Source organism: Vigna angularis, chromosome 4 (assembly GCF_016808095.1).
Source record: "Vigna angularis cultivar LongXiaoDou No.4 chromosome 4, ASM1680809v1, whole genome shotgun sequence".
In the NCBI taxonomy this organism is placed as follows: Eukaryota; Viridiplantae; Streptophyta; class Magnoliopsida; order Fabales; family Fabaceae; genus Vigna; species Vigna angularis.
The window spans coordinates 1,423,103-1,447,792 of NC_068973.1; the positions used below are offsets into that span (position 1 = coordinate 1,423,103).

The 24,690-nt window shown below is 31.6% G+C and overlaps 3 protein-coding genes across 7 annotated transcripts; 2 read left to right on the forward strand and 1 right to left on the reverse strand.

Moving 5' to 3' along the window:
• Window positions 1-3,790: 3,790 nt before the first annotated feature.
• LOC108321140 (sucrose nonfermenting 4-like protein) lies at window positions 3,791-13,414 on the forward strand. Of its 2 annotated transcripts, XM_017552801.2 has the most exons (14): window positions 3,791-3,961; window positions 4,084-4,440; window positions 4,544-4,631; window positions 4,888-5,067; window positions 5,658-5,786; window positions 5,906-5,965; window positions 6,256-6,345; window positions 7,714-7,848; window positions 9,297-9,441; window positions 9,509-9,682; window positions 9,968-10,031; window positions 10,192-10,261; window positions 11,731-11,845; window positions 12,743-13,414. In XM_017552801.2, the coding sequence occupies exons 2-14, from the start codon at window positions 4,331-4,333 to the stop codon at window positions 12,835-12,837; spliced, it is 1,455 nt and encodes a 484-aa protein (XP_017408290.1). In that variant the 5' UTR covers window positions 3,791-3,961; window positions 4,084-4,330; the 3' UTR covers window positions 12,838-13,414. The 2 variants fall into 2 exon arrangements, with proteins under 2 accessions (XP_017408290.1, XP_017408289.1); XM_017552800.2 differs by having other exon boundaries at window positions 3,791-4,440.
• Window positions 13,415-14,913: 1,499 nt separating this feature from the next.
• LOC108321077 (uncharacterized) lies at window positions 14,914-17,190 on the forward strand. The gene is made up of 5 exons (XM_017552721.2): window positions 14,914-15,089; window positions 15,253-15,407; window positions 16,355-16,419; window positions 16,508-16,618; window positions 16,696-17,190. The coding sequence occupies exons 1-5, from the start codon at window positions 14,992-14,994 to the stop codon at window positions 16,753-16,755; spliced, it is 489 nt and encodes a 162-aa protein (XP_017408210.1). The 5' UTR covers window positions 14,914-14,991; the 3' UTR covers window positions 16,756-17,190.
• An 822-nt stretch (window positions 17,191-18,012) lies between these two features.
• LOC108321095 (transcription factor GTE1) lies at window positions 18,013-24,107 on the reverse strand. Of its 4 annotated transcripts, none has more exons than XM_017552739.2 (8): window positions 23,797-24,107; window positions 22,034-22,228; window positions 21,283-21,360; window positions 20,210-20,434; window positions 19,994-20,092; window positions 19,837-19,895; window positions 18,474-18,624; window positions 18,013-18,343 (listed from the first exon to the last, which is right to left on the reverse strand). In XM_017552739.2, exons 1-8 carry the CDS (start codon window positions 23,878-23,880, stop codon window positions 18,200-18,202), a joined length of 1,035 nt encoding a protein of 344 aa, XP_017408228.1. In that variant the 5' UTR covers window positions 23,881-24,107; the 3' UTR covers window positions 18,013-18,199. The 4 variants fall into 4 exon arrangements, with proteins under 4 accessions (XP_017408228.1, XP_017408231.1, XP_017408230.1 ...); XM_017552742.2 differs by lacking the exon at window positions 23,797-24,107 and adding an exon at window positions 23,501-23,541; XM_017552741.2 differs by lacking the exon at window positions 23,797-24,107 and adding an exon at window positions 23,431-23,472.
• Window positions 24,108-24,690: the final 583 nt, after the last annotated feature.

A 24,690-nucleotide genomic window follows, 5' to 3' on the forward strand; every position in this document is an offset into this window, starting at 1 on the left:
CCGCCGCAACGAGACAACGAGCTATGCGCGAGCTCATCTTCTCCGTCAAGTCTTCAACCTGCAAAGGAAAATACAGAGAACGAAAAAGCCAATTGGAGCAGAATCGTCGCCGCAAAAGTGTCATTCTCCATCAATCTTCATCTTCTCCAACCATCGCGAAGCTGCTCTTCGAACCAGTAAGTAGAAAGAAATCAAATCGCAAACAAGCAACCACGAGCAAGATTCGCATCGCGACGCTCCTGCATTTCAAAACCCATTAAGTTTTCATCTCGCGGCGCAAGCCTTTCCCCCTTGCATTCAGAAACCCTAATTTTTTCGGTGGGGAGGGCTGTCACATGGCAGTCTCTCATTGGTTGCGTCATGTTTCAGTCAAGGCAGATCAGCAATTAAATGACGTGTCATTCACTGATTGCACAGCTGGACATTTGATCGTTAACTATTTAAACAGTGTTTGTAAAAAGGACTAAATTGAACACAAATTACTATCTATAGGACTATATTAAACCAAAAAAAAATTAAGACCAAACTATTTCGAACAAAGCTAACAAAAATTGGAACCAACAATGATATGAAATCATAAAATTAAATGAATAGTATATAAATGACATTCATATTTTTTATTTTTTATTCTATTTTTTATTTTTAATACATTTTGATGATAAATTATTAATGAACTTTTGAATGTCAGTGTTACAAGTTAAAGTTCATAGTTTATCTAATATAATCTTATTTAGAAATTAAAAGTAAATTCTTTTTAACGCTTAACTCCCTATACATCTCTTACTTAAAAGTTTTAAGGATAAAATATATCAAATTTTGACTTTTTACGTATTTCACAAATAGTCTAATATTATATATCGATGTTCCAAACTATTAACATGTTAAAATTTATCCCAAATATTTTAATATGTGGATTGGATTTAATCAAATATACTTTTCAGAGTCAAATTTTATACATTTTCTTATAATTTAAAGTTATGATCCATGGATTCCTCTCATAATTTAGGTATTAGAAACATAACAAATCAATATATTAAAAATTATCAGGTTAATGTATTAAAATGACTTTAATCTAATCTAATTATAAAGTTCACTTCTTAAATTTTTCCTTTATTTTCGAAGTAAAAAATTATGAATTTATTACATAGATATAATCAATAAGAACACATTAACTCACGGACATCAAAGGATTCGATAACACTAAATTACTTTCATAATTAATTAAGAACAAAAATACATTCAACTCCAAAAATAGTAATTTATACACGTAGAAAAATCATTAGATAAGTAGAAGTATCATTTGATAAGTTTTAGCTTACTTTTTTTAATTTTTGTTCGAGCACAAAGTTTGAATGTATATTTAATGTTTATAATAAGAGTGATAAATTAACTTCAATATGATATTAAAAGAATTTTTAGTTAATTTAATATAAAATTAGAATTTGTTACTGTCTAAAATTTTGATACAATTTTATTTTCGAACTTCAAAAATTAATATGTTTCATATTAACATTTTAATTATTTATACCATTTGACATGTTCTATTTCAAATATTAACCTAAAACACATTTTAAGACACAAAAAATATTAGGTTAATTATATTTTTAGTCGCTAAACTATAATACAATTTTAAAACACCTACACCAAAATTTCCTATTACTCCTCGCCACATATCTTACAATTCTCTGCTTGAGAATGGATAACCAGTATTCGTATATACAATACTTGAAACAACCATTTGGAATTTCACTTAGAAATTATTGTCTAACCATACTTTAAATACATACATAACCTTAGGTATAAACCATCATTTAATTCAATAAATACTTTTAAACAAACTTCAAAGTTACAAGAAACAAAAGAAATAAAGCCTCAACTCATGGTTTGAACAAGTCGCTTAACGCCTGTCCTAGCTCAACGAAATAAATTCTTTAGCGTAGTGAGAAATCACTCGCTCTACGAATACAAAAAATAAAGAGTTCTCGTCGCCCAGTGAGAACTTTCGTTCATCCACTACTACAACAAGCTTCTCCCCCAAACTGACTCACCCAACCACATGGCTCGCTCTATATATGCAAAAACAGTGAGTTTGCTAGCCCAGCGAGCCTATGCTCACTCAACGAGTCTGCAAAATTCTATAGAATGACAATTTTGCAGAATTTGAACCTACCAACTTTAACTTCCTTACCTCAAATATACCTCCCAATATACATAGATCCAATCTCGCTATTCTAAACCTTAAGTACAATCCACCAACCTGACTATGACCAAACTTAACTCCCACTTTGATCACTTTGCCAAAAAGTCATACTTACCAACACCAATTCACCACTTAAAAGTTCAGCAATCACTTTTACCCATTTATAATTACATTTTGACAAGCCAAGTATCCAAGTAAATCCTAAATGGCCTAAAAATTGACCTTAAACTTCATGTTTCCCGTTCAACCATTATCTCAAAATCTCATATATCAAAATCTTATATTTTACATAAAACAAGCCTACAATTAAAACTTAGTTATTACTTCTTTATTCAACATCAATTTTTTTGTTATCTAATGACCTATACAAGTTTCAATTGACCATAATACAGTTCCTGAATCTCAATTTTCATTATACAGTCATTTCCTTTAAAAATTTACATACCAAAACTTTAGTTTAGACCAAAAATAGCCAACAACATTATCTATTTACTATTATCAACTATATAAAATGTTTGTACCCCTTAGGACTCTAAAACATTAGCATTCAAAATTCAAGGCAACACTAATTCACATTAATAATTTAGCAATACTTCAATTTCACACATCAAACCATGACTATTACCAAATAATCATTTATTAAATCAAATATCATTCTGAACACATGATCAAACATAAATTCATAGTTCCTAACATAAAATAAAACAAATATTAGCTTCCTTTACTTGGTTAGAAAACTCAAACAACTCTATAAAGCAAACTACCATTGCCTAAGCTCAAATAACTCTATATTTACTTATAGACCATAAAATCATGATTATGGTAGGTCCTTAGAACCACTTATCCACAAAGAACTAGAAAAAAAAGCTTAAAGATACATGCGTCAATCTACTAACATGTGAATTAACCATAAATTTAAAAGTAAAATGAGTAAAAATTAATTTAGTTTATAAAGAAAATTGATTAGATAATACTGTAGACCTTAATCAATCCTGTGACTATTCAGACACTTCTTAATCGTAAATTAGTTTTTCATATTCATAACGAAGTTAATTATAATTTTTTTATGATATATCCAGTGAGAGAGAGAAAAATTAGATACAAATTTAAAATAAGTATAAAAGAAGTTATATAATAATAAGAATGGAGAAAAAAATGTAAAAAATTTAAAGTTTATAATTCTTTTTTCTACTTTTACACCAATTTAAATATTTGATAATTATTTTTCATCTCTTTCCTTTTACTAAACAACCCATAAATATTTCTTTATGGTAATGAAAAAAGAATGTTTATTCTAAAATGATCGTGACTCACTTTCACATTATTCCTTTTCAATCAGAAAATCTTATTTGCATGAAATGAATAAATAAATAAATAATTAGTTTCACCAAAGCAAAATCTAATATCAGAACCGCACGTGCACTTCCTATGTGACACCTTTCACAGTTTAACTGCCACTTTTATTATTCTATTTTTCCAATTTCAGAAATTCAATCACATAATTTTCCTGTACCAATTCCAGACTTTTCATAATAATAATAATTCATTGATCCTATTCTATTTTTTAATTTAAATTTCTATTTTATTTTTTTGTTATTTTTTGTTTTCCCCTTCGGGGATAAATGTCTCGGTTTTCTCAACTGGTATCTTCTAATGTTTCAATAGGGTTTCGAATTTTTTCTGTGTTTCCCTCCGAGATTCTCTCTGCTTTGGTTTTCTCAGTTTTTTTTCCTAATTCGCGGCTCTCCCAGGTTGAATTTGGTAGGTTTTTCCAATTTAGGGTTAGGGTTTTGTGCGTGGTAGTCAATGGTTTGTTGCGTGCAAATTTAATTGGGAGTGTTTTTATTTTGGTACCCGCTTCAGTTTCGTTGGTTCTGTTGCAGAGAGAAATGGACACTTTCCCCTTTTGATCTTCTCGTCGAATCAAGCATCAAAATCTGAGCTTCTTTTGTTCTCCCGCTGGTTTTTTGATTTGGGGTGGATTTTTTTGTTATTTCTATATTGGGCATCCTAGTACATTGAATTGGTTCGGCATTCACTCGAATTTGCAACGTGAGAGCTGGAGAAGCTGCGATGAAGTGGGTATTCTCCAAGTAGCATTCAATTCGAGGTCGAATATTCAGTCCGTGCATGGATTCTGGAAGGGATGCGGGTGGTGTGGCAGGAACAGTTCTAATTCCCATGCGTTTTGTTTGGACATATGGAGGAAGGAGTGTGTTTCTCTGCGGTTCTTTCACACGGTGCAAATTTTGTTGATTGTTGCATGAGCATTTTAGTTTTTTGCTTATAATGTTTTGGTTTAGTTTTCTTGTCTCTCCTTTCATTTTAATTTTTATCTGAAAGGTGGTCTGAGCTTCTACCGATGTCGCCAGTGGAAGGATGTCCAACCGTGTTTCAAGTTATTTATAATTTGCCACCCGGTTATCATCAGGTCAGTTTATGGTTGTGTTACCAGCTTAATGGTGCGTGTGTTGCGTTTGATGTTTTGTGGATTTTATAATTTGTATATTTCGTATTGTCAATATTGTTGTCAGAGTTTGAGGTGTGATGTGTGGCTCAAATATGGGATTTCAAGTAGATGATTATGATAAGCACTGATGGATTTAAAAGATGTTATTTTTAGGAAAATGTTTGACCATCATAGTTGATGGCTGTTGGATACTTAGTATGAAATTACTTGAATGCAGTACAAGTTTTTTGTTGATGGAGAATGGCGGCATGATGAACATCAACCTTACGTACCAGGAGAATATGGGATGGTCAACACTGTCTTCTTGGCTACTGATCCCAACTACATACCTGTTTTGAATTCAGATGTTGCACCTGGAAATAGCATGGATGTGGATAATGAGGCTTTTCGCCGAGTGGTGAGCGTTAGTCATACCCTGACATTTATGTTTGTTTTTATTTACTGGAATGCTTTATGTATTGTGGTTATGTTGTACTTGGAAATGAAATTTCAAAACACAGGATCAATCAATACTCAATTCTATGAACTGACTAGATTCTATATAATGTTTTGTAACTCATTTTGATGTTAAGGTCTTTAATCCAGCAATATTAATCTATGTAGGCCTATTGAGTCTTCTCTCTGGAATGAAATTAGATAGAATCGTCCTTTATTCCTTATTTGTTATAACTCATAAACCTGGTAACATACAATATCTTGTTTCCCATGTTCTTCTGTTGCCTCTTATAATACGATTTCTGCTCATCTTTGAAATTTATATGTGAAAGAGGAGGAAATAGAGACAACATTAATTATACATAAATAGAAGAATTTATGTTTTCTCTTAATCAAATACTATATGCCTATAAACTGCTATAGTTACAGTAAATAAATAAATACAGAATATTGTATTCTGACTTTCACCAGTATCTTATTTTTTTTGCACTGGACAGTTAATTGTTCAGAATTCAGACTATAAGTATATTATGCTGTTCACTTAAAAAACAGGTCCGGTTGACTGATGGTAGTGAGGTGCTGCCAAGAATATCCGAAGCTGATGTACAAATCTCCCGTCAGCGTATTTCTGCATTTCTTTCTTCCCACACTGCTTATGAATTACTTCCCGAGTCAGGCAAGGTTTGGAAGTTTTTACCTTGACCCTTTATTTTGGACATTTTGAATTGGCAACATGCATCAAATTTGCAAACCTGAAACTTGAATTATGAAGTTACCAATTTAGTGACTTGTGGCCACAGGTTGTTGCTTTGGACGTTGATCTACCAGTGAAACAGGCATTTCATATACTGCATGAGCAAGTAACTATTTATCTTTTTCAGATGAATTGAAAGTAGGGCCCTTTTAGCCTATATTGAGTAATTTTTCTAATTGTGTCATTTACATACCTTTAAACTGATAAATAGGCGGGAATGAACTCATGCATTTTGAATTATTCTATGGAATTTGACCAGTTATTTTAGAATCTATGCTTTGGCATTAATTTTAAGTCTTTTCCGTATTCCTTCATATGCATTAGTTTTCTTAGGTTTAGTGTGAATTGCTGATAGAAATTTGCATATGCAATTTTTCTGATCTGGATTACTTACAGGGAATTTTCATGGCTCCTCTTTGGGACTTCTGCAAGGGGCAGTTTGTTGGTGTTCTTAGTGCTTTGGATTTTATTTTAATTTTAAGAGAGGTACTTCTTATATATTTTATTTTAATTTAATTAGACTATCACATGTTTAGGATCATTATTTATTTGTATTGGCAAGTTTTTTTTTTTTTTATTTATTTTTTATTTTTTATAGTTTTGCAATCTTTTATGTGATGTTTTGTGATGCTGTGAAGAAAGGCTATTACATATCTACTTGTTATGACAAGTTACAAAACCTGGTTTCAAAAGGAAAAGGCAAACAAGAAAAATTATTGAAAAACATGTAGTTTTATTCTTGAAGGCTTTGGTAGTTTCTTCCTTTCCAATCAAACAGTCTACTTGTATGACTGAACATGTGGCTTGTGCAATAAACTTCTTGCCAGTGATATATGTTCAGTTTTGACACTTGGTCATCAGTTAGTGGCAGGGCCAAATTACTAAAATGTAGGAGTGGTAGTAATGTTGAGCCATTGGATGTGTATATATGAATTAATTTGTTCTGCATATTTGCATAACCAGCTCCGACCTGTTGCTATAACTAATTTTTAAAATTATTTCATGTTGGTTATGAATAAGATGAATTGGTGTGTAAAATTCTACTCCAAAAATTGAAATATTCTATTGTGCCATTTCTAACATTTTACATGCACAACGATAATAATCAGTGAATAAGTTTTTAACTCTTAAAGATGTTGATATTGACATTTGTTTGGGCAGTATAATATGATCTGGGTATCAGAAATAATTAATGAGAATCAATTTCAAAATTTTGAAGCATGGTTAATTGCTCATTTGAATTGCGCAGTTTTGAGATTACTTTGCCTTTGTTGCTTCAATATACTTTGTTTATCCTTTGAGTTATACAAAGGAAACAAGATACATCCTTTGATACTTGTTTATTCATGGCCCTTTTCATAAAAAGGAATCTGTATGCAGATCTTCATCTGAAAAGAAAATATCTATCTCAATCCTATCTCAAATGAACCAAATCACAAGATTTGTGCTGTTAACAGTACTGAGCTTCTGCATTAATCCTCTAGCATTTTTTTTTTTACGTTTTCTTGTCAGAGGAATCCATGTCTAATAAACCTGATACAAGTAGCTTATTTATATCTTTTATGTTAAACGTGGAAGGAGAAGGTCTGATCCATGGTATTAAATTTTTTCCAAACTCACACTTAATGCTTCAATGTAATAATTTTTCGTTTTCCAGCATTATTAGTAAGAAGAAACAATTGTTTGATAACTTATTACTCTTCATATTGATAATCAGTGGAATATATAGCTTTGGTTCTTTTGCAGCTATTGTGCATCACTTATTTTTCTTAAATTTTCGCACAGATACCCTTAAGTTTGTCTGTGTGTGCACGTTTGCATAGCTTGTTGAAACTTTTAATTTCCTATTTTCAGCTGGGGAATCATGGGTCGAATCTGACAGAGGAGGAGCTTGAAACACATTCCATATCAGCTTGGAAAGAAGGAAAGTCTTATCTGAATAGGCAGAACAATGGACATGGAGCTGTGTTTTCCAGACGTTTTATCCATGTAAGTTTTTTTATGGTCGTACTATGCATAACTCTCATTTTTTATTGCTTATTATGTTTTGTAAAATCTGTAACAGTTAATAATGAGGATTAGTAGCGATAACTGGTTTTTTGTGAACACATGTTTTTATACTTTTCATCCTTTGTATAGTCTTACCATGTTACTCTTATCTTCATTAACCAATCTTTTTGTTTCTATAATTTGTAAGAAACTACTCATGATGATTGTTTTTATTTTTATAATTATTATAATAAAAATAATTATTTTTTAATTGTATTCATTGTTTTTTATTATCATAAAAAATGTGGATACATAGGTGCGATAGCGGCTATGTTTCCACCTGTATATACAAAGATCATGGTGTATAATGAACAGCTTGAGTTACTTACTGCTGTGTTTTTTTGTCGCTAATTTATCTGAGTAAATGGCTGATGAAGTTAAATGTAGATTAGTGTTTGTGATAAGCCTAAGTAAATTAAAACAAACCGATAACATAGTTGATAAATGATGGTTATGGCACCATCATAATGGAATAGTGGGGCACATTTTATGCTCACAACCATTTGCCTCCTGCTTTATGCTGCTTTTTATTATTTTTTCTTTGTGGTTCCCATTGCCCTGGCAACACAGTGGTATATAGGGATCATGGCAGAAATGGACTGTTTTTTTCAAAACACTTTTTAAAGAGTTTTAAATAGGACTTTTAGAATCTGTCTTCACTCATCGCACTCTCCTGGGCCTATCTATTGCGACTCATTACCTTCTACCACCTTCTGATGACTGTGAACCAGTGACTCAAACCCTGGTGATCAAAACTTCTGTAAACCCTGTCTGAGTTAAATATCTTATTTCCTTTTTCTATTTTTCATCAACATCTTTTCTTTTGTCCTTTTTCTGTTTTTATAGTATTTCTTACAGTCCAAACTTCACTGTCTAAACTTATTAGGGCTTAAAATATTGAAGTGTTATTACTATGACTATTTATTGTCCATCTCGTTTTCATTTGCTGTTATTTCAGGTTAAGAAGAAATAGGCCTGTGTCTACTTAGATTTGATCTTTCCTTGTAAAAAAAAGACGAATAAATATTGTTGCTCCTTCATTATTCATGTATATCTTTTGTTCATTTTAGTTTTGATTTATTAGGTTAAATTCAGTCTGTTTTGAGTAGGTAGTGTGTTTGACAGCCAATGCATGGAATGGAACATAAGACAAGGATGTTGAGTTTAAATTTTCTAGGGATGGAGTTGCCTTTGTAACCTTCCTAAAAACCTATCTTGTACTAGGCTTGTATGTGTTTCCAATCATGATACGATTGGTGGTTTTAGTGATTATCATTGTATGCTTTAATTAAAGGTACTTGTGTATTGCATTGCACCATTTATAGTTACTGTAGTTCTATTGGTTCAATATGTTTGACATTCTTATGTATTATTCTATTATGGTGCAGTCAGGGCCATATGACAATCTGAAAGATATTGCCGTGAAAATCCTCCAAAAGGAGGTTTCAACTGTTCCTGTTATCCATTGTTCTTCTGAACATGCTTCATTTCCACAGTTACTACACCTTGCTTCACTTTCAGGAATCCTTAAATGTAAGCTTTGTTGAAAGATTTCTTTAACAATGTAGTTAGGTATGATCCTTACCAAATTGATTTTCAGGCATTTGTAGGTATTTTAGGCACTGCTCTAGTTCCTTGCCTGCACTTCAATTTCCAATCTGTGCAATCCCTGTGGGCACGTGGGTACCCAAAATTGGGGAATCAAATCGGCGGCCTCTAGCAATGTTGAGACCAACCGCTTCTCTTGCTTCAGCCCTAAATTTATTAGTTCAAGGTGTGAACTTTGTCTGACCTTGAACATAGTGTATCAAAAAGAAAAGCAACAGAGAAAGAATGAAGATATTGGTATCCTATTATACTTTTGAGGTATTAGGCTGATGATAGAGAACATTGTCTCCCACTATGAGACAAATTTGATGTATGACTAATCATCAACAGAAAACATGAATTTTATGGGGTGATATCATTTTTTATGCAAGCATTAAAATGTAAACGAAACATTTTCTTTGAGCAAAAGCTAAATTTTAGTTACATTAATTCTCGCCCTTTGCTTTTGCAGCCCAAGTAAGCTCAATACCTATAGTTGATGATAATGACTCGTTACTGGATATATATTGTCGGAGGTCTGTTGTGCTCTATATCCTTATTATTGTTACACGTCATGATGCCTAGTTTAATATACTATCTCTTAGTCGTATGGTTCAAGCATTATTTCTCCTAGCTTTTGTTCTTTGCATGGGTTGTATAATCTAACTTTTCCACCCCATCATTCTTTATTGGCAGTGACATAACAGCTTTGGCGAAGAACAGAGCGTATACACATATTAATCTTGATGAAATGACTGTTCATCAGGCAAGTTCTTTTTCATCATTTTGCATACCTATAAACTGCCAACAATCAATGTTTTTAACACATATATGTTCTGATTTCATCTTTTCCTCATTGACTTGGGATGTTTATTGAGCCTACTAGCCTAGGGGACGCGGATGATCTTAAGAATTTGTAGATTTATTTAGCACCCTTTCTGTAATTATTTTTCTTTTAAAAAGCAATGTTTAGTTGACATTATATAGCACAAGGTTGGCTAGAAGGTCTTGATTTAGGGGTTTGGTCTTGTTGAAATATATAATTTCCTTTATTCTTAAAGTAATGTAGCCTCATATCATGAATAACATTTGAACATGTTTTTTTTTTTTTCTTGACTATTTGCTGCTGAGTAGATCCTGTGGATGATACTCACTAAACTTGATGAATAAATAGATTCTTAAGTAATATCTAGTATGATATGGAATTTGATTATTTTTTTCCCTTCAAACATTAAGGTCAAAAAGGCTTTGATTTAGGTGTCTGGTCTTGGTGAAATATACAATTTCCTTTATTTTTAAAATAATGTAGCCTCATTTCTTGAATAACAGTTGATTATATGTTTATTTTTCTTGACTATTTGCTATTGAGTAGATACAGTGGATGACACTCAATAGACATTGATGACTAAATAGATTCTTACGTAACATTAAGGAAGTTGGGTAATTTGATATTTGTTTTTCAAACATTAATGTCGATGCCAAGTTGAGGCTCTTTACTTTTTGATGTCAACAGTCAAGGTGCAATATATATGGGAAAAGATTCACTTATGCTGGGGGAAATTCTTGCAAACTACTTTACTTAAGAACTTGTTATATAATATAAATTCCATAAATCCAACCATTGAATTTAGATAAATTGAAATTTTTGTATGTATATAATCTTATAATCAACATTGACGTATATTTTAAAAGTATAATATGTTAAAATAAAGTTGATTGATGAAGTATCAAATAACTTTTATATTAAATATATTCTAAATTATATGAAATTTTGTAGAATTTATCTATAATTAATGAGAGTTCTCTATCCAGCAACTGGATTAAATAAATTCAATGTCTATGAATAGTTAGACAGCCACACACTTGGAATAAGTAAATTTCTCCCCCCAACATCCCTGCATTATCTATTTTTGTGAAATGATCTAATTTCCACAGAAGCCAGTCTATTTGTTAATAGTTCTCATTTTATTTAATCTGTATTAATATAAATGTGTCCTGAAGGCTATTCCTATTATTGAGACATTTTTAATTGCCACATTTTTAAGATTAGGATTGGAATTTTGTTATTGCTCTGATTGTTATATTTTATTTTAATTGAAAATATAAATGTAAGCATCGCTATCTGCCCATTTTTCTGAGCTAATGTTGCATACTTTATCTATTGATATGAAGGCATTATAGTGGTTTTCTTCTTGTAACCTTATCATCTTTTCTTTTGCATGTTTTTTGGTCCAGGCTTTGCAGTTGGGCCAGGACGCATATAGTCCCTATGAGCTTAGAAGTCAAAGGTGTCAGATGTGTTTGCGTTCTGATTCTCTGCATAAAGTGATGGAACGCTTGGCAAATCCAGGTGTTCTTGTTTTCCCTTTCTGATGTGGCATAGCTCTTAATATAATTTTCTATGCAATTATGTGATTGATTGACTATTAATTCAAAGGTTACCTTTTTCATTTTCTTTTGGTAATTTTGGGTTAGCTTTCAGTTCTTATCAATCTTCATTTGTATATTCTAAGCTTCGTAAAATGTAATATTTTATTTTGTAGACATGTAACCCCAGATTTCATTGAATATGGAGAACAGAAAATTATTTTACTTGACATTTGTATATTTACTATAGTTATGTTGTTTCTGGGTACCTTGGGTTAGCTCTCTTTCCTCCTGCAACATCTGATGGTTTTCCTCAGCCATACTGAAAATAAGTGTTTTTTGTATCCCCTAATCATAGCATTTAACATATTCTACCAAGCTTAGAAGTATGTAATATATTATACTTAGCATTTAACATATTCTGATGGCACCCGCAATGAATGTTCACTAAAAAACTAAATTGAGACATTGGCCTGACTAAAACTGAAAGGAAATTGACTAGAGAACTCTTATTAAAATAATTAGTTGCTCCATATTAGAAAGTGGAAGTAAGGCGAGGCCTAGTCATAAAGCTGTAATAAGACTTTGATATTTTTTGATGGCATAAGCTTTCTTGAGGTTTTGGTATCAGGGTTGGGTACCAAGTGGATGAAATGTAAACGTAAAAGATGAAGTGTTGTATCCATTTTCTTTTTTTGCCTAAATTTCATAGCATATGTTATTTCTTGAGATTTTGGTGATAGAATTGCATACCAGATGGCAATATAAATGATAAAAAGTTGTGTCCAAGTTACAACTGTGTGCAATATCCATTTTGTTTAAGCTTCAATTTTGAGGTTGTCTTTCTGAACGTTCTAATACTGTTGAATGGCGGAGTCAGGTGTGAGGCGGCTTGTGATTGTGGAAGCCGGCAGCAAGCGTGTAGAAGGCATTGTTTCATTGAGCGACATATTCAAGTTCTTCCTTGGTGGTTAGTTTGGATTGGTGAAGAAGAAGTGAAAGGGTCTGTGTAGTGCTTATGACATACAATTAGCCGCCGTGACTTGTCCAGCCATTGAAAGTGCTTTCTACACGGTGATTTTTATCTCATTTCATTGTAATACAATTGGATTGGCCTCTTGCTTTATTGCCTCTTTTTAAGATTTTAGGCTGAGAGAGAGGCCTGTAAATTCAGAGTATTTGATTGCCCCAAAATTTATTCATCTCTCCCCATTCGTATTATCTTCAAATGTATTGTGCTCCTGACAATAGATACCAGCAAGGTGGGGGAGCACAACATCTGTAATCATTCCATGCTGTGAAGATATCAAGTTTGAAGAAAAAAAAATGAGGATGAAGATTGAGATACTGTTGTTTTATATTTGTTGATTAATAATCCTTACTTAGGGTTTGATTGTTTACCTTACTTAAGAATAACTTTAGCCTAAGTAGCTTATCAATAAGGGACCTTTGCATATCAAGTTGTATCATTAGAGTAGCTGATCTGAACAAAAAACCTATAAGCAACAATTGTTTGTACTAGTTTATCTAATAGTAGGACATGTTTAAGCAACTCTCTTCGCTTGCATGGGGTGCTGGTAAAGTTATACATTCCAAGTCAAAATTTCACTTTCAAATGGAGTAAGGATTAGTTTACAAGTGTGTTAGAAACATCTAATGAATTTGAACAACATATAAATAAGTACTATAAAAGTTCACTTGAGGTCAAAGGAGTTTCTTGAGGGTTGTTAGGAAGAAACTACAATGCATTACATTTAAGGTAGATTATTTGTCTTATTAATATTTAATTGTAATATATCAAATTTATTATCATTATTTGTTTTAATTTGTAGTGCTTACATCAATCATGAAGTTATGAGTGAGTACTATATAATGACACATGCACACAATTGTATTCGTAAATATTAGTGACCTATAGAGAAAAATAATATACAATTAACTCATGCTTTAAATATTTAAATGTGAATGTCATCCTTTATTGATAATACGAATATTCATTTTCATTCAAAGATGAAATATTATAAGGATTTAAGAGCACTAAACATTAGTTATTTTAAGTATAAATTCTAGATGATTATGCTATGATTTGGACAATTAATAAATTGCTATGGACTTAAATACATTTTTGCGAAGTTTAGAATTGATTTTGTACTATTTTATTAGGCTTTTATTTGAAAATATCTACTCAAAAGTGTGTTTGTTATACATAAAATATTATTGTTCCAGTAAGGAAGTGATTATATCAAACATTTTTTTTCTTCTTAAAATACTTTCGTATCATTTTAGTATACATTTATCGTAAAAGGTGTTATTTTCTATAACAGTTCTAATTTTAACCTCAGATAAAATAGAACAAAGTTTATATATTTTTAATGTCTTTTTATGATGAACATCTAAATTTGATATAGATAATATGATAATTGTTTAATCGACATAAAAAAAATTAAACTTTATGTGTTTGCATTTATGTCAATTGATATAAAAGGTCCTTTTTAATTTTACTAAAAACCTGTGCTAGAGTAGTACCATTAAATAGATTATCTATTGGAAGTGCAGTAAGAAGTTTTAAATACTATTACTGTCTTTGTTTTTTGTTCTCTAACTAATTTTCATTTGACCAAACTATATAAATTCTTGTTGAAAACATTATAGTATACTAGTGAAAAAAACAAAACACATGGACGCATGTGTATCTATTTCTTTTATGAAAACAATAAATAAAAAATATAATTATAAATTAAATATTATAATAATTCAAAATATAAATTATTTTGAAAGAATATAAAATGTTTTTTTGTTAACTTTTATAGTATTATATCTAAAGAAGAGTTAAGAATAATTACTATTTGTTATAGGTAGTTTTTAAAATAATAACATTAATAGAATTTACTTTATTAATAAAACAAAATTAACAACAATGCATACTAAAAATGATTAAAAATTAATTATAAAGTAAAATTCTTTATATTAATAGCTATAGACCATAGATTGTTTATTACACTCTTTAAATTTTAAATAAATATTAAATGAGTCGCGTACAATAAATTAAATTGATTTCAAACTACAAGGGATAAAGAGTAACTAGGATTTGAAGAGAGAGACTCACAGCAGATTTTTCCCCAAATCGAAATGGTCAAAGAAATTGAAACTCTGACAGAAGATGAAAGACGTGCACTTCGCGGCAGCAAATTTGCTCCTCTTCCTAGAACTTCCAGTTCCAAACCTAGGTTGGCCTCTTCCTTTCCTTAGGGTTTTTGCCCCCTTTTCAATTTTACACTTCATTGTGAACCTCATGATCAAATTTTTTATTTTGAATTCACAGTTTCACTTCTTGCTCCTTTAGTTTTAGTGGGTCTGGCTTGAATTTTTGATTGGTGGTTTCTTTGACAGATTGGCTCATCCCGGTGGACCCTTGGCAACGAATAAAGCAGCGGCATTGGCGAAGTTTCTTGAGAGAAAGCTGAAGGACCCAAATGGGTTGGCATCTATTAATCCTGATCTCCTTGAACTGGCTGTAAATAATGCCAAACAAACTGTCCATGCAAGTAACTCTTCTAACTCTATCTCTCTTTTCTTGTAAGGCCTTTGTCTTGAATTTTAATTTTTTGGTGTTTTTATACATTTATTTAATCATAGATTGTGATATATGATAAGTTTACAGTGTTTTGCAATTATAGCTTTAAAGTCCTATATGATGATTTTTTTTATTAGTTGACAATGTTGAATTTTTTTACCTCAGAATTTTTTGAAGTTGTGCTTATATTTTGTGTATTAGATCAGTTGCTTATGTTTCATTGATTTAATCATAACTTGGTTTCTATACTCGTTGATATTTTGCTGTTTTGACCTTATAGACCTTTTAGGTACAGATTGTAAGTTTAAGACTATTCACACGAATGTATTTTGATGTGTTTTGGACTCTACCCTCAGTTGTCTTCAACTCTGATAACTTTGACAGCTTCTGGCGCTATTAAATTGTCTACCGATGTAAAATTGTCAGAAAATTTTCTATGGTGGAGGAAGAATTTGACCGTTTTACACAGCAAAAAAGAGTTTTGTAGGGGTCTTAACAGCAATACCAACACTACAAACACTACAAGCCACTTTAGCAACTATGTACATGACAAAGGAGTAGGACCAAACAAATTAAATTTACTTGTTCGGAGACTAAGTTTGGAATTTTTACATGTAGGACCAAAACAACAAAGTGTGGATTATTGACTGAATTAATAATAAAGACTGCTATTTATTTGGTTATTAAGTTGTTGTATGAGATATTCAGATTTCATTAGACTTGTTATTTATGTTGAGTGTCGTTTTGCTTCTGATAATTTGACGCATATATGTTCAGTAAAAACAATATCATTTCTGTAATGTTAGGCATAATCTTTTCTGTTGGATTTTGGTTTCTAGTTTCATTATCCCATGTCTTTAATTTAATTTATGTTATATTGATTAAGTGTAATATTTTATGGTTCCCTGCAAACATTAGGTGGTACTTCCAATTTTCAAAGAACTATTCGGCATGTGGACTCCTTTGGTGACTTCGATTCTAAGGTTCTTCTTCATTGTTGTTGATGGTGTCTGAACATTTGTTGAGATATCTGCCTTTTTCACTTTCTCAGTTTGTTATCGATGTTGATAGGATTCTAGCGAAGATGAACTGAACGAGCTATCTGAGGTAAAGGAATGCAAGAGAAAGAAGAAAAAGAAAGAGAAAAAGAAGAAAGAAAAAAAGAAAAACAAAAAGCGAAAGGTCTCTGCTTGCTAATGTCACTGGTTATTTACCTTGAGACTTTTTCCATTCACGTAATTAGGTTTGTTTTGCTGCAGAATGCTGAGGTCCTTGGATGTGCAGTGATTAAGAAGCCTAAACAGAAGTTTAAATTCTGATATTACTTGTACTAGCAAATTTTTGAAATAGAGGATTGGTGCCAAAAATTTTTAGTCATGGTTTTCTTTCCTCGCCCAAATTTGTTAGTTACAAGTAAATACCCAGCAGTTGATGGAATGCTGTGACAGAGCTTTTTTATTGTATCGATATTCCCCCCAAGCTACAACATAGACCACAAACTTTTTTTATTTGATTCTTTCAAGGTATACTGCTGGAAGGAATTTGGGTGAAAACAACTCTAATTTCCAAAGGTTAAGGATGGTGAAAATGCACATAGGGTGGTGCTATTTTGATCTTCGATGTCTACACTTCCTTTTGACCATCCTCTCTTTCAGTATTGTATTGTATTTTTCTGTTATTTTTTATCCCTTGTTCGTTTTCTTGATACTCATCTCTGTTTTCTATTTTATTTGATCCTACTTTATATTTTGCTCTTTCCACACGTATATGCATTAGTTCTGTTGTATATGCCATAGATACAAGTAGGGTTGTTTCTTATGAGATGTGCAAGAAGCATTTTTCTTGCTAAAAGTATGTAGACAGAATCAGGTTCAGTTATGTAAATGGTTGAAGTAATTCTACAGTCATGGACTTTTCTGATAGTCCTTTAAGTATATTGAGAAGGTTTCTATGGCAGATATGAATATGATTGCTACTTGATTGTAGTTGAGCTGACTTTTTGTTGTCATGGTAATATCAATCAATTATATAGTCAAAAAATTATATAACATTTTGACATGCGGGCAGGTTCTTCCTGCAGCTCCATAAATTCCCCCTGCACTCTAATATAAAAAATAAAAATAAAAAATCTTTTTTTGTCTTTTTTTTTATTGTGTAATTTGAAATTAAAAAATGATTTTCAGATTGTCAATTTCAGAAACTTTTTGAATTATGTAATCTAAAAGTCAAAAATGATTTTTGGACCGAATAATCTAGAAGTTATGTGTAATTTGGAAGTTATTTTTATTTTTTCAAAAAGGACTTTTAAATTGTATAATCTGAAAAAATAAAAAAAAAATTCAGACTGAAATGCAAAAGATATAAAATATAAGTATGTATAGTTTTAAGTCATATTGATCAATCTCAGTGACATGATGGTAAGTTGATCTCTGAACAATTTTCAAGTCCTAGTTTCAATAGTTTGGTTGTGCCCTTTTCCTTAAACCTTTCATTAAAGCCTGCATTTTAAGAAACTAATAAACAGTCACCTGTTCCCAAAAAAACGAATTTTCAAAAAAGAAAAAAGTCTCTTTGAATATCTCGAAAGTTGTTTAACTAAAAGATCGTAATCACTGTATGTGACATGGTAAGCATGTTGAACAGTACAAGTTTATTGAGCATCCCGCTTAATCAAAACTAAGATAATGCCTTGTGTACTGCAAAAGTGAATCACAAAGTCGAAAGCTTTTCATTTATTCTATATTGATCTCTTCGGCAAAAGAATCACAATTTCCTCCTTTTGTTGGTGTTTTTCTTGTCCTCAAAGTTACCATTGTGATTAACATTTAGCTCCTCAGCAGCATTTTTTCCCTGTTCTTCCAGTGCTTTTTTGACAAAAACGTTTAGTTTCCATACTGTGTAGTCGGTCTGCATAAAGTAGTCAAATTGGTTAACAGCACCAAAGCACGTGCTATACAAAACAACTTAGTATAGTCAAGACAAAATTAACAAAAAATGAATGAGAACAAACTGTTAGCCATAGAGTAACGTTGTAAACCTGATTATCAAGGTCAAGGTTCACTTCTAGATCATTAGGTTTGAAGGTTGGGTCATTCTCAGAAATTATCTGCAATGCCTTGTTGAGATTTTCAAAATTCAGTCTGCTGAAAGACTTAACAAGTTCCAGTTTCTCACGAATCGATATTTTCCTGCAGTATTGCCAACAAAGTAACAATGCAGAGTACCCATAATCAACTAAATGACACATGTATCAAAGTCATGTATTTAAAGGATCAAATTATGAAAAAACAAATATTTATGGACCACATATTGCTGGACTAAATAATACACTGGTATCTGCATTAGTCCTTGTGAATGGTCACTTTCTAAAAATAATCAATTCATGCACGAATAAAAATTACAATTCATACTCAAATCTGAAAGATTATCAGAACTTAATCACTTATCCCAATGAAGTGTCAACTAGATTAGTTAATTTTTTTATCGGCAAATATTAGTTATTAGTTTTTTTATTGGAAGAATTGAACCCACAACCTTTTCCATTTTTCTTTCAAAACCCTTCAAATCTAATTCAAAAACATTTATTTCCTAAGCAATGAACAACGAAGAACACCAAAATGACACTCTTAATACAAGCAACGACAAAAGCCTTATCACACTAGCTGGGATCGACTATTTGCAGCACAAAACTCCATTTGGCTCTCAATACTAAATCTTCTGAGATATCTCTCGTCACATTTGACAATGTTGTTCTGTTTGGTTTGGTTGGGTGGGAAAAACAAAGTTCTTCCATGCTTCAAAGAACAGCTGCAGTTTGACTTTGCATATTATTATCTATATGGATACACAGGAACCATATTTTTTTCAATGCTTCTCAGCTTAATCAAGAAAAGGTGGTGGGAATCGGTCAAAGTTAGAAGTTGGTTGTGGATAAAAGGTAAACTTGAAAAAGCATCAATGTCTTATTAAGAGTGGTGGTCAAATCCTGTGTTGTGTCAACCACCTTATTGTAAATCTGGGACTGAATGTTGATTTAAAAGGTCCATTGGACTCAAATCTTTCAATAAATTTGGCTTTATATAGAAAAAGACCAAATCAACAGATATATTATTTGTCAGGATATTCCTTTTAATGACACTGAAATATAACGGAAAATTTGAACAGCATGAGTAGGTGGAGAAGTTAGTGATACCTTTTGTACTTAGAACTGAAGATGCTGGTAAATCTTTATAAATTCAAGTACCATTTTGAATTTAATATCTCAAGATTTTAGTGACATTTTAACTTCATTGTCAAAGACAGAACAACAAACACCCAGATGACTAATAACACTCATTTATTGCAATTTGACCTTCATCACCATGTAATAATAAATATTAATGGACAGCTATTTCACGAACCTGCACTTTTCAATGACCATTTCTTTGAGATTCTTTAAGTGCACCTCAACCTCGCATAGCTGAAACAACATGTAAGCAAACTCATTAACCGTCTGATTTACTATAAAGTAATGCAATAGATTTTACACACAACTTAGAAAGAAGATAGTGTATCAACCGAAAGGCTTATATCCTTTGCCATATTGGCATAAGTAGCTTCTTGAGCAAGCTGCTTTTCCAACTGCATATGTGCTTCTTCCTTTAATTGTTCACTTTCCTGAAATAATCACATTAAAAAGTACGGATATTTGGTATAATATTCATAGAATGACTAAAAATATAAGAAAGTTTCATTCATCCAAAGAAAGGAAAATATTTCGGGAAAACAGATTACCGCATGAGCAACTTCAGGCAACAGCTGCAGCCATTTCTTTTCAAATTTTTCAAGCAATGACTTTGCCATAATGTGGATATCATGTTTTTCGTTGTTGTATTTCATTGCATTCTTAAAAATCAACCTGACATCAGAATATATCTCACGCACGTTCTTATAACCAGAACCATCCTTGGCATCCATTTTCTTTTTTATCGTACTGAAATCCATAGGCTTCGCAATAATCTAGGAGAAGAAAATTAAAAAAATATTTTAATAACGCAGTAAACAAAGAACTCTGTTAAAAAAGTAGTGTTTTTCTAAAAGCTTACAAGTATACATGCTTTTAAGTTAAAAATGATAATGATTTCCAAAGTGATTCTGTTGAAAGGTGTCAAAAGAGGACTAAAATCTCTATTTGATCCTCTGAAATATCTCTCAATGTTAATTTCTTTTCCTATATAATAGCTAGTAAATACTGTATTCTGTATGATTACTCTGTGATTGTTTTTGTTTAGCTTATTTTTCTGTAATTCATTATTGTCATATTTATTTCCATTACTAGATTCCATCTTTCACCTGACGTAATTCTTCTCTATAAAGAGGGAAACCCTACACAAATGAATTATCAATAACATTTATTTCCAAATCTATTCAGAAATGCTGATTGTTCTTCTTTTAATTGTGAAGGTTCTATTCTTTCCAAAAGTCACAGAACTTCTTACTCTCTCAACCTTATCATGCATCTAAACCTTTTCATTTAATCCATAGTGATAAATGGGTCCAACAAAAATTACATCCCAATTTCGAAGGTGATTCATAACCTATATAACTAGTAACTATATTATTTTCCTGTATGATTGCTCTGTTATCGTTTTTGTTTAGCTTACTTTTAGGTAATTCTCTATCGTCATTTTCTCTCCTTTTTAGGATTTAATTTCCTCTCCTCTATAAAAAGGAGGAAACCAAAGATTAACCATCAATAATATTTCATATTTTCAACTCAAAAATAATATATCTATAGCTTTCCTTGTTTAGATATTTACAGTTAAAATCAAGAAAAAGCCTTTAAAAAGAAAAGAAAAATTAAATACCTCATGATAGTCATGCAACCCAAGACCTTCAACATCTACAGGCTCCAAGAAGGGCCAAGCCCATTTATGCTCGGCTATCTGAGAAGAAAAAAAATGTATCACTATTGATTTTCTGCAGGAAACTCGGTGCAGTAAATATAGAAGATTCAACATAATAACAGGAGGTCATTCATTTATATAACCAAGAAGATAAACGATTACTGCACTGTTATTCTCAGTCAAAGTAAGATGGTAGTAGATATTCTTTTCAAGAAAATAAACACATCTAAATATGATAATTTATTTATTTTATTTAAATTTAGTTGGGTTTTAAATATTTCATAAATTTAAACATTTTCAATTCAGGGAGACAAATGCATGCTTTGCAACAAAGAAAATGAGTAAAAAGGGTTCATACTAAGGCAAGAGCAAGTTATGACAGGGTCACATGGAGCCCCATAGAGCCATAGGCAAGATGACAAGTATGTGATGTATGTATGCTAGAACATAGTAGCAAAGGGAATACATGGAATTTCAATACAGGTCCCATCTGGCTAACAAGCACAACCAATTAATAGCAAAACAACTAATGCTGTCTATTATTGAAAGCTGACCAAATGGTTCTGATTGATCAATGGTTCAAGTTCAATTCATGTAGGTCCAGTAGAAAGAATATTGACACCAATTTCCCACGTAGGTCCCTGATTGCATTATCTTAACCCACAATTGAAATATGAAATAACAAAAACAGTTGCAGGGTATTTCCACTTGCCTGATGCAATATTGTGGAAAACTGTTGTATAACCTCTTGCATTGCGTTTGAAGAATTAGGTTCCTTACTTGATGCACCTTGCTGTGACCTTCTACTGCCAATAACAAGCTTCTCCCGGCCTTTGTCTTTGACACTATTAACTTGAGCTTTAGTCGAAAGGTAGAACTTTTCAACCTCAGCAACTTGTTCTTCAAGCTGTAGTGATGACAATTTTTTTTAACTCATTGTCAAGTTCAAACTTATTAAGCAAATAAATGCATAACAGCAAATTTGTGCCTAACAAAATATAAAGGATTCCCTGGACCTTAAACATGTGAAAAGTACTAAATACATGGGGAGTCCACCCTAGAAAGATATGTACTAACGGGGAAGAACCAAGCATTTAAGCATTCCATCAAACACCACATACTCTTCCGTACGAGACTTGGGCACCTCATAATGCCCAAATTCTTATCACAATGATAAAAGGTCTCAATGCTATTTCATTCATACACACCAGCTAACAGTAATGTGTATTCTAGTTTACATCTACGATCTACCCCATCACAGTAACTTACGGAAGGCAAAGGTTGAAAACGAAAACATCAAAAAAGAGAAAAAAATCATTAAAAAGGTCATTGTTCCAACTCCAAGGTATACCTAGGAAAATAGAACTAAGAAGAATGACTAGAATTCCCAAAGACAGCACTTCAAAAGAAGACAAAGTCTATATTCTCCCATGTTCATTACAAGAAAAATGAGAATGAGCAAGTGAAGCTCATAACTCTGCTCTTTAGTGTCCTAGTATATTAAAATTTCCATGGAACATTAGAACCCTGAATCCAATAAACATAGGACGGGTGAAAAGAACACAAAATAAATAGTACAAAGATAACCAGCGGTAATTCTATATGATGTAAATAAGCTTCTTATCACATGAAGACTTGCATTATAAATATGATAATCAATCATCGTGGAACAGGCTAAAAGTCAGCAATTTATTGAAATACACCAAGAGTTTATAAAAATCATAAAATAATTTCCAAATTCACAAAGATTCTCAGTACACTCTAAATATCCTCCCTAAATTTGAAACAAGAACCACGACACAGATACAGCAGTTCAGTTCCATTAAAAAAACATTAGCATTATGAAAAAAGTTTCCAAGAACTTGTACTAATACCCCCAATTCGGCTATAAAACATGTTAAACAACCTATTGCAGAAGTGCCAAACTATTTCAGCTTCCAAAGCAAAATTTCAGAATCCAAATCAAATTTGTAGGTAAATCTCATTCAGCAACTCTTGTGCAAAACAAATCAACTACAAATCAACTTCAGCTTTGAATTCAGACTTAACTCCCTCGAGTGAATCAATTACAAAAAAAGGGTATTGGCAACTGACAGAAAAAAAAAGTACCAATTTTTCTACCATCAATTAACTTCATATTGTAACCCTAGAAATTATAGTTAGGAAAAAATAAAGTTACATCATCCATTGATCGAATTGAGGATTAAATGTTTCAGTGGGTTCATGCAAGGAGTCTTATTTAGTCCAACATGATAAAGCATCTCAGTACCAATACTATATAGTTATGGGGAAATGTTCATATTAGTCTCGCACGTGACTAGTACGACAAGACATGTTAGGTCTATACCAGAAAAAGAAATACTTGGAGTGTGACAAGAAACAGAGCGGAAAAGAAAACAAAGAATTAAATGGGTCCTACTCATACTCCAATAGAAAAACAGAGACATGGTTATGAATTACGAAATGAGAAGTCACCTTTTGAACTTTGTTGAAATTTTCACTGACAGAATACCTAAACCGGTTCAAATCCTCCTTAATTGCATCAGGATTTGGATCCATTTCCTCACAAATTTTTTTTCTGGGGGGTGCTACTTTTCAATCTGAGATTATATACGTATGAATCCCTAAACTTTTTTCCACATCAGAATTTCCAAGTGGGAAACATCGATTTAACCTAGTTTGCTGGTTGATTCTGTGATTTTGATTCAATAAATAACACATTAATTATGATATTTTGAACGATCTGATTAAATTGATCGACCCAGCACAAAAACAAAGATTGAATTTTTAAGAACGGTGGAGTTAATGGGTGATTGAATCCTTAAACGAACGAGGACAATTTATTAAGGTGGCATCATGTGTTGAAGTTCTCAAACTCAAACTCACACTTCATAGCGTTATAACGTTATTAAAACTTTCCCTAGGAAAGAAACTGCCATCTCGCTGTCCATTTTTGAATCTTTTATCTACTTTCAAAAATAAAAAATACTCCGTCTATTTCACTCTAAAAGTATACAAGACGACTAGCATTGTCTTCGATCTTGGCAAAAAAAATTAGTAATTTAAAACATTTGAGTTTAGCCAAATTATTCTTTGTTTGAATTATGTAAATTAATAATTTCAAAGAAAATAAATACATTAGATGATATATTTGATACTCCAAAATATATTGAGAAATTACATTTTTATTGTCGATGTATTAATGTATATGTTGAATTTACCAAGTTTATACTCGTACCATTTTCATATGGAGATGTCTAGTGTTCTTTCCATTTGTTGTATTGTGGAGATATTCTGCCTAAATTTTTTAGAAATTATTTAATAATTTTCTCTTTGATTAGTTTCTATCTTCTAGGAAATTTAATTTTT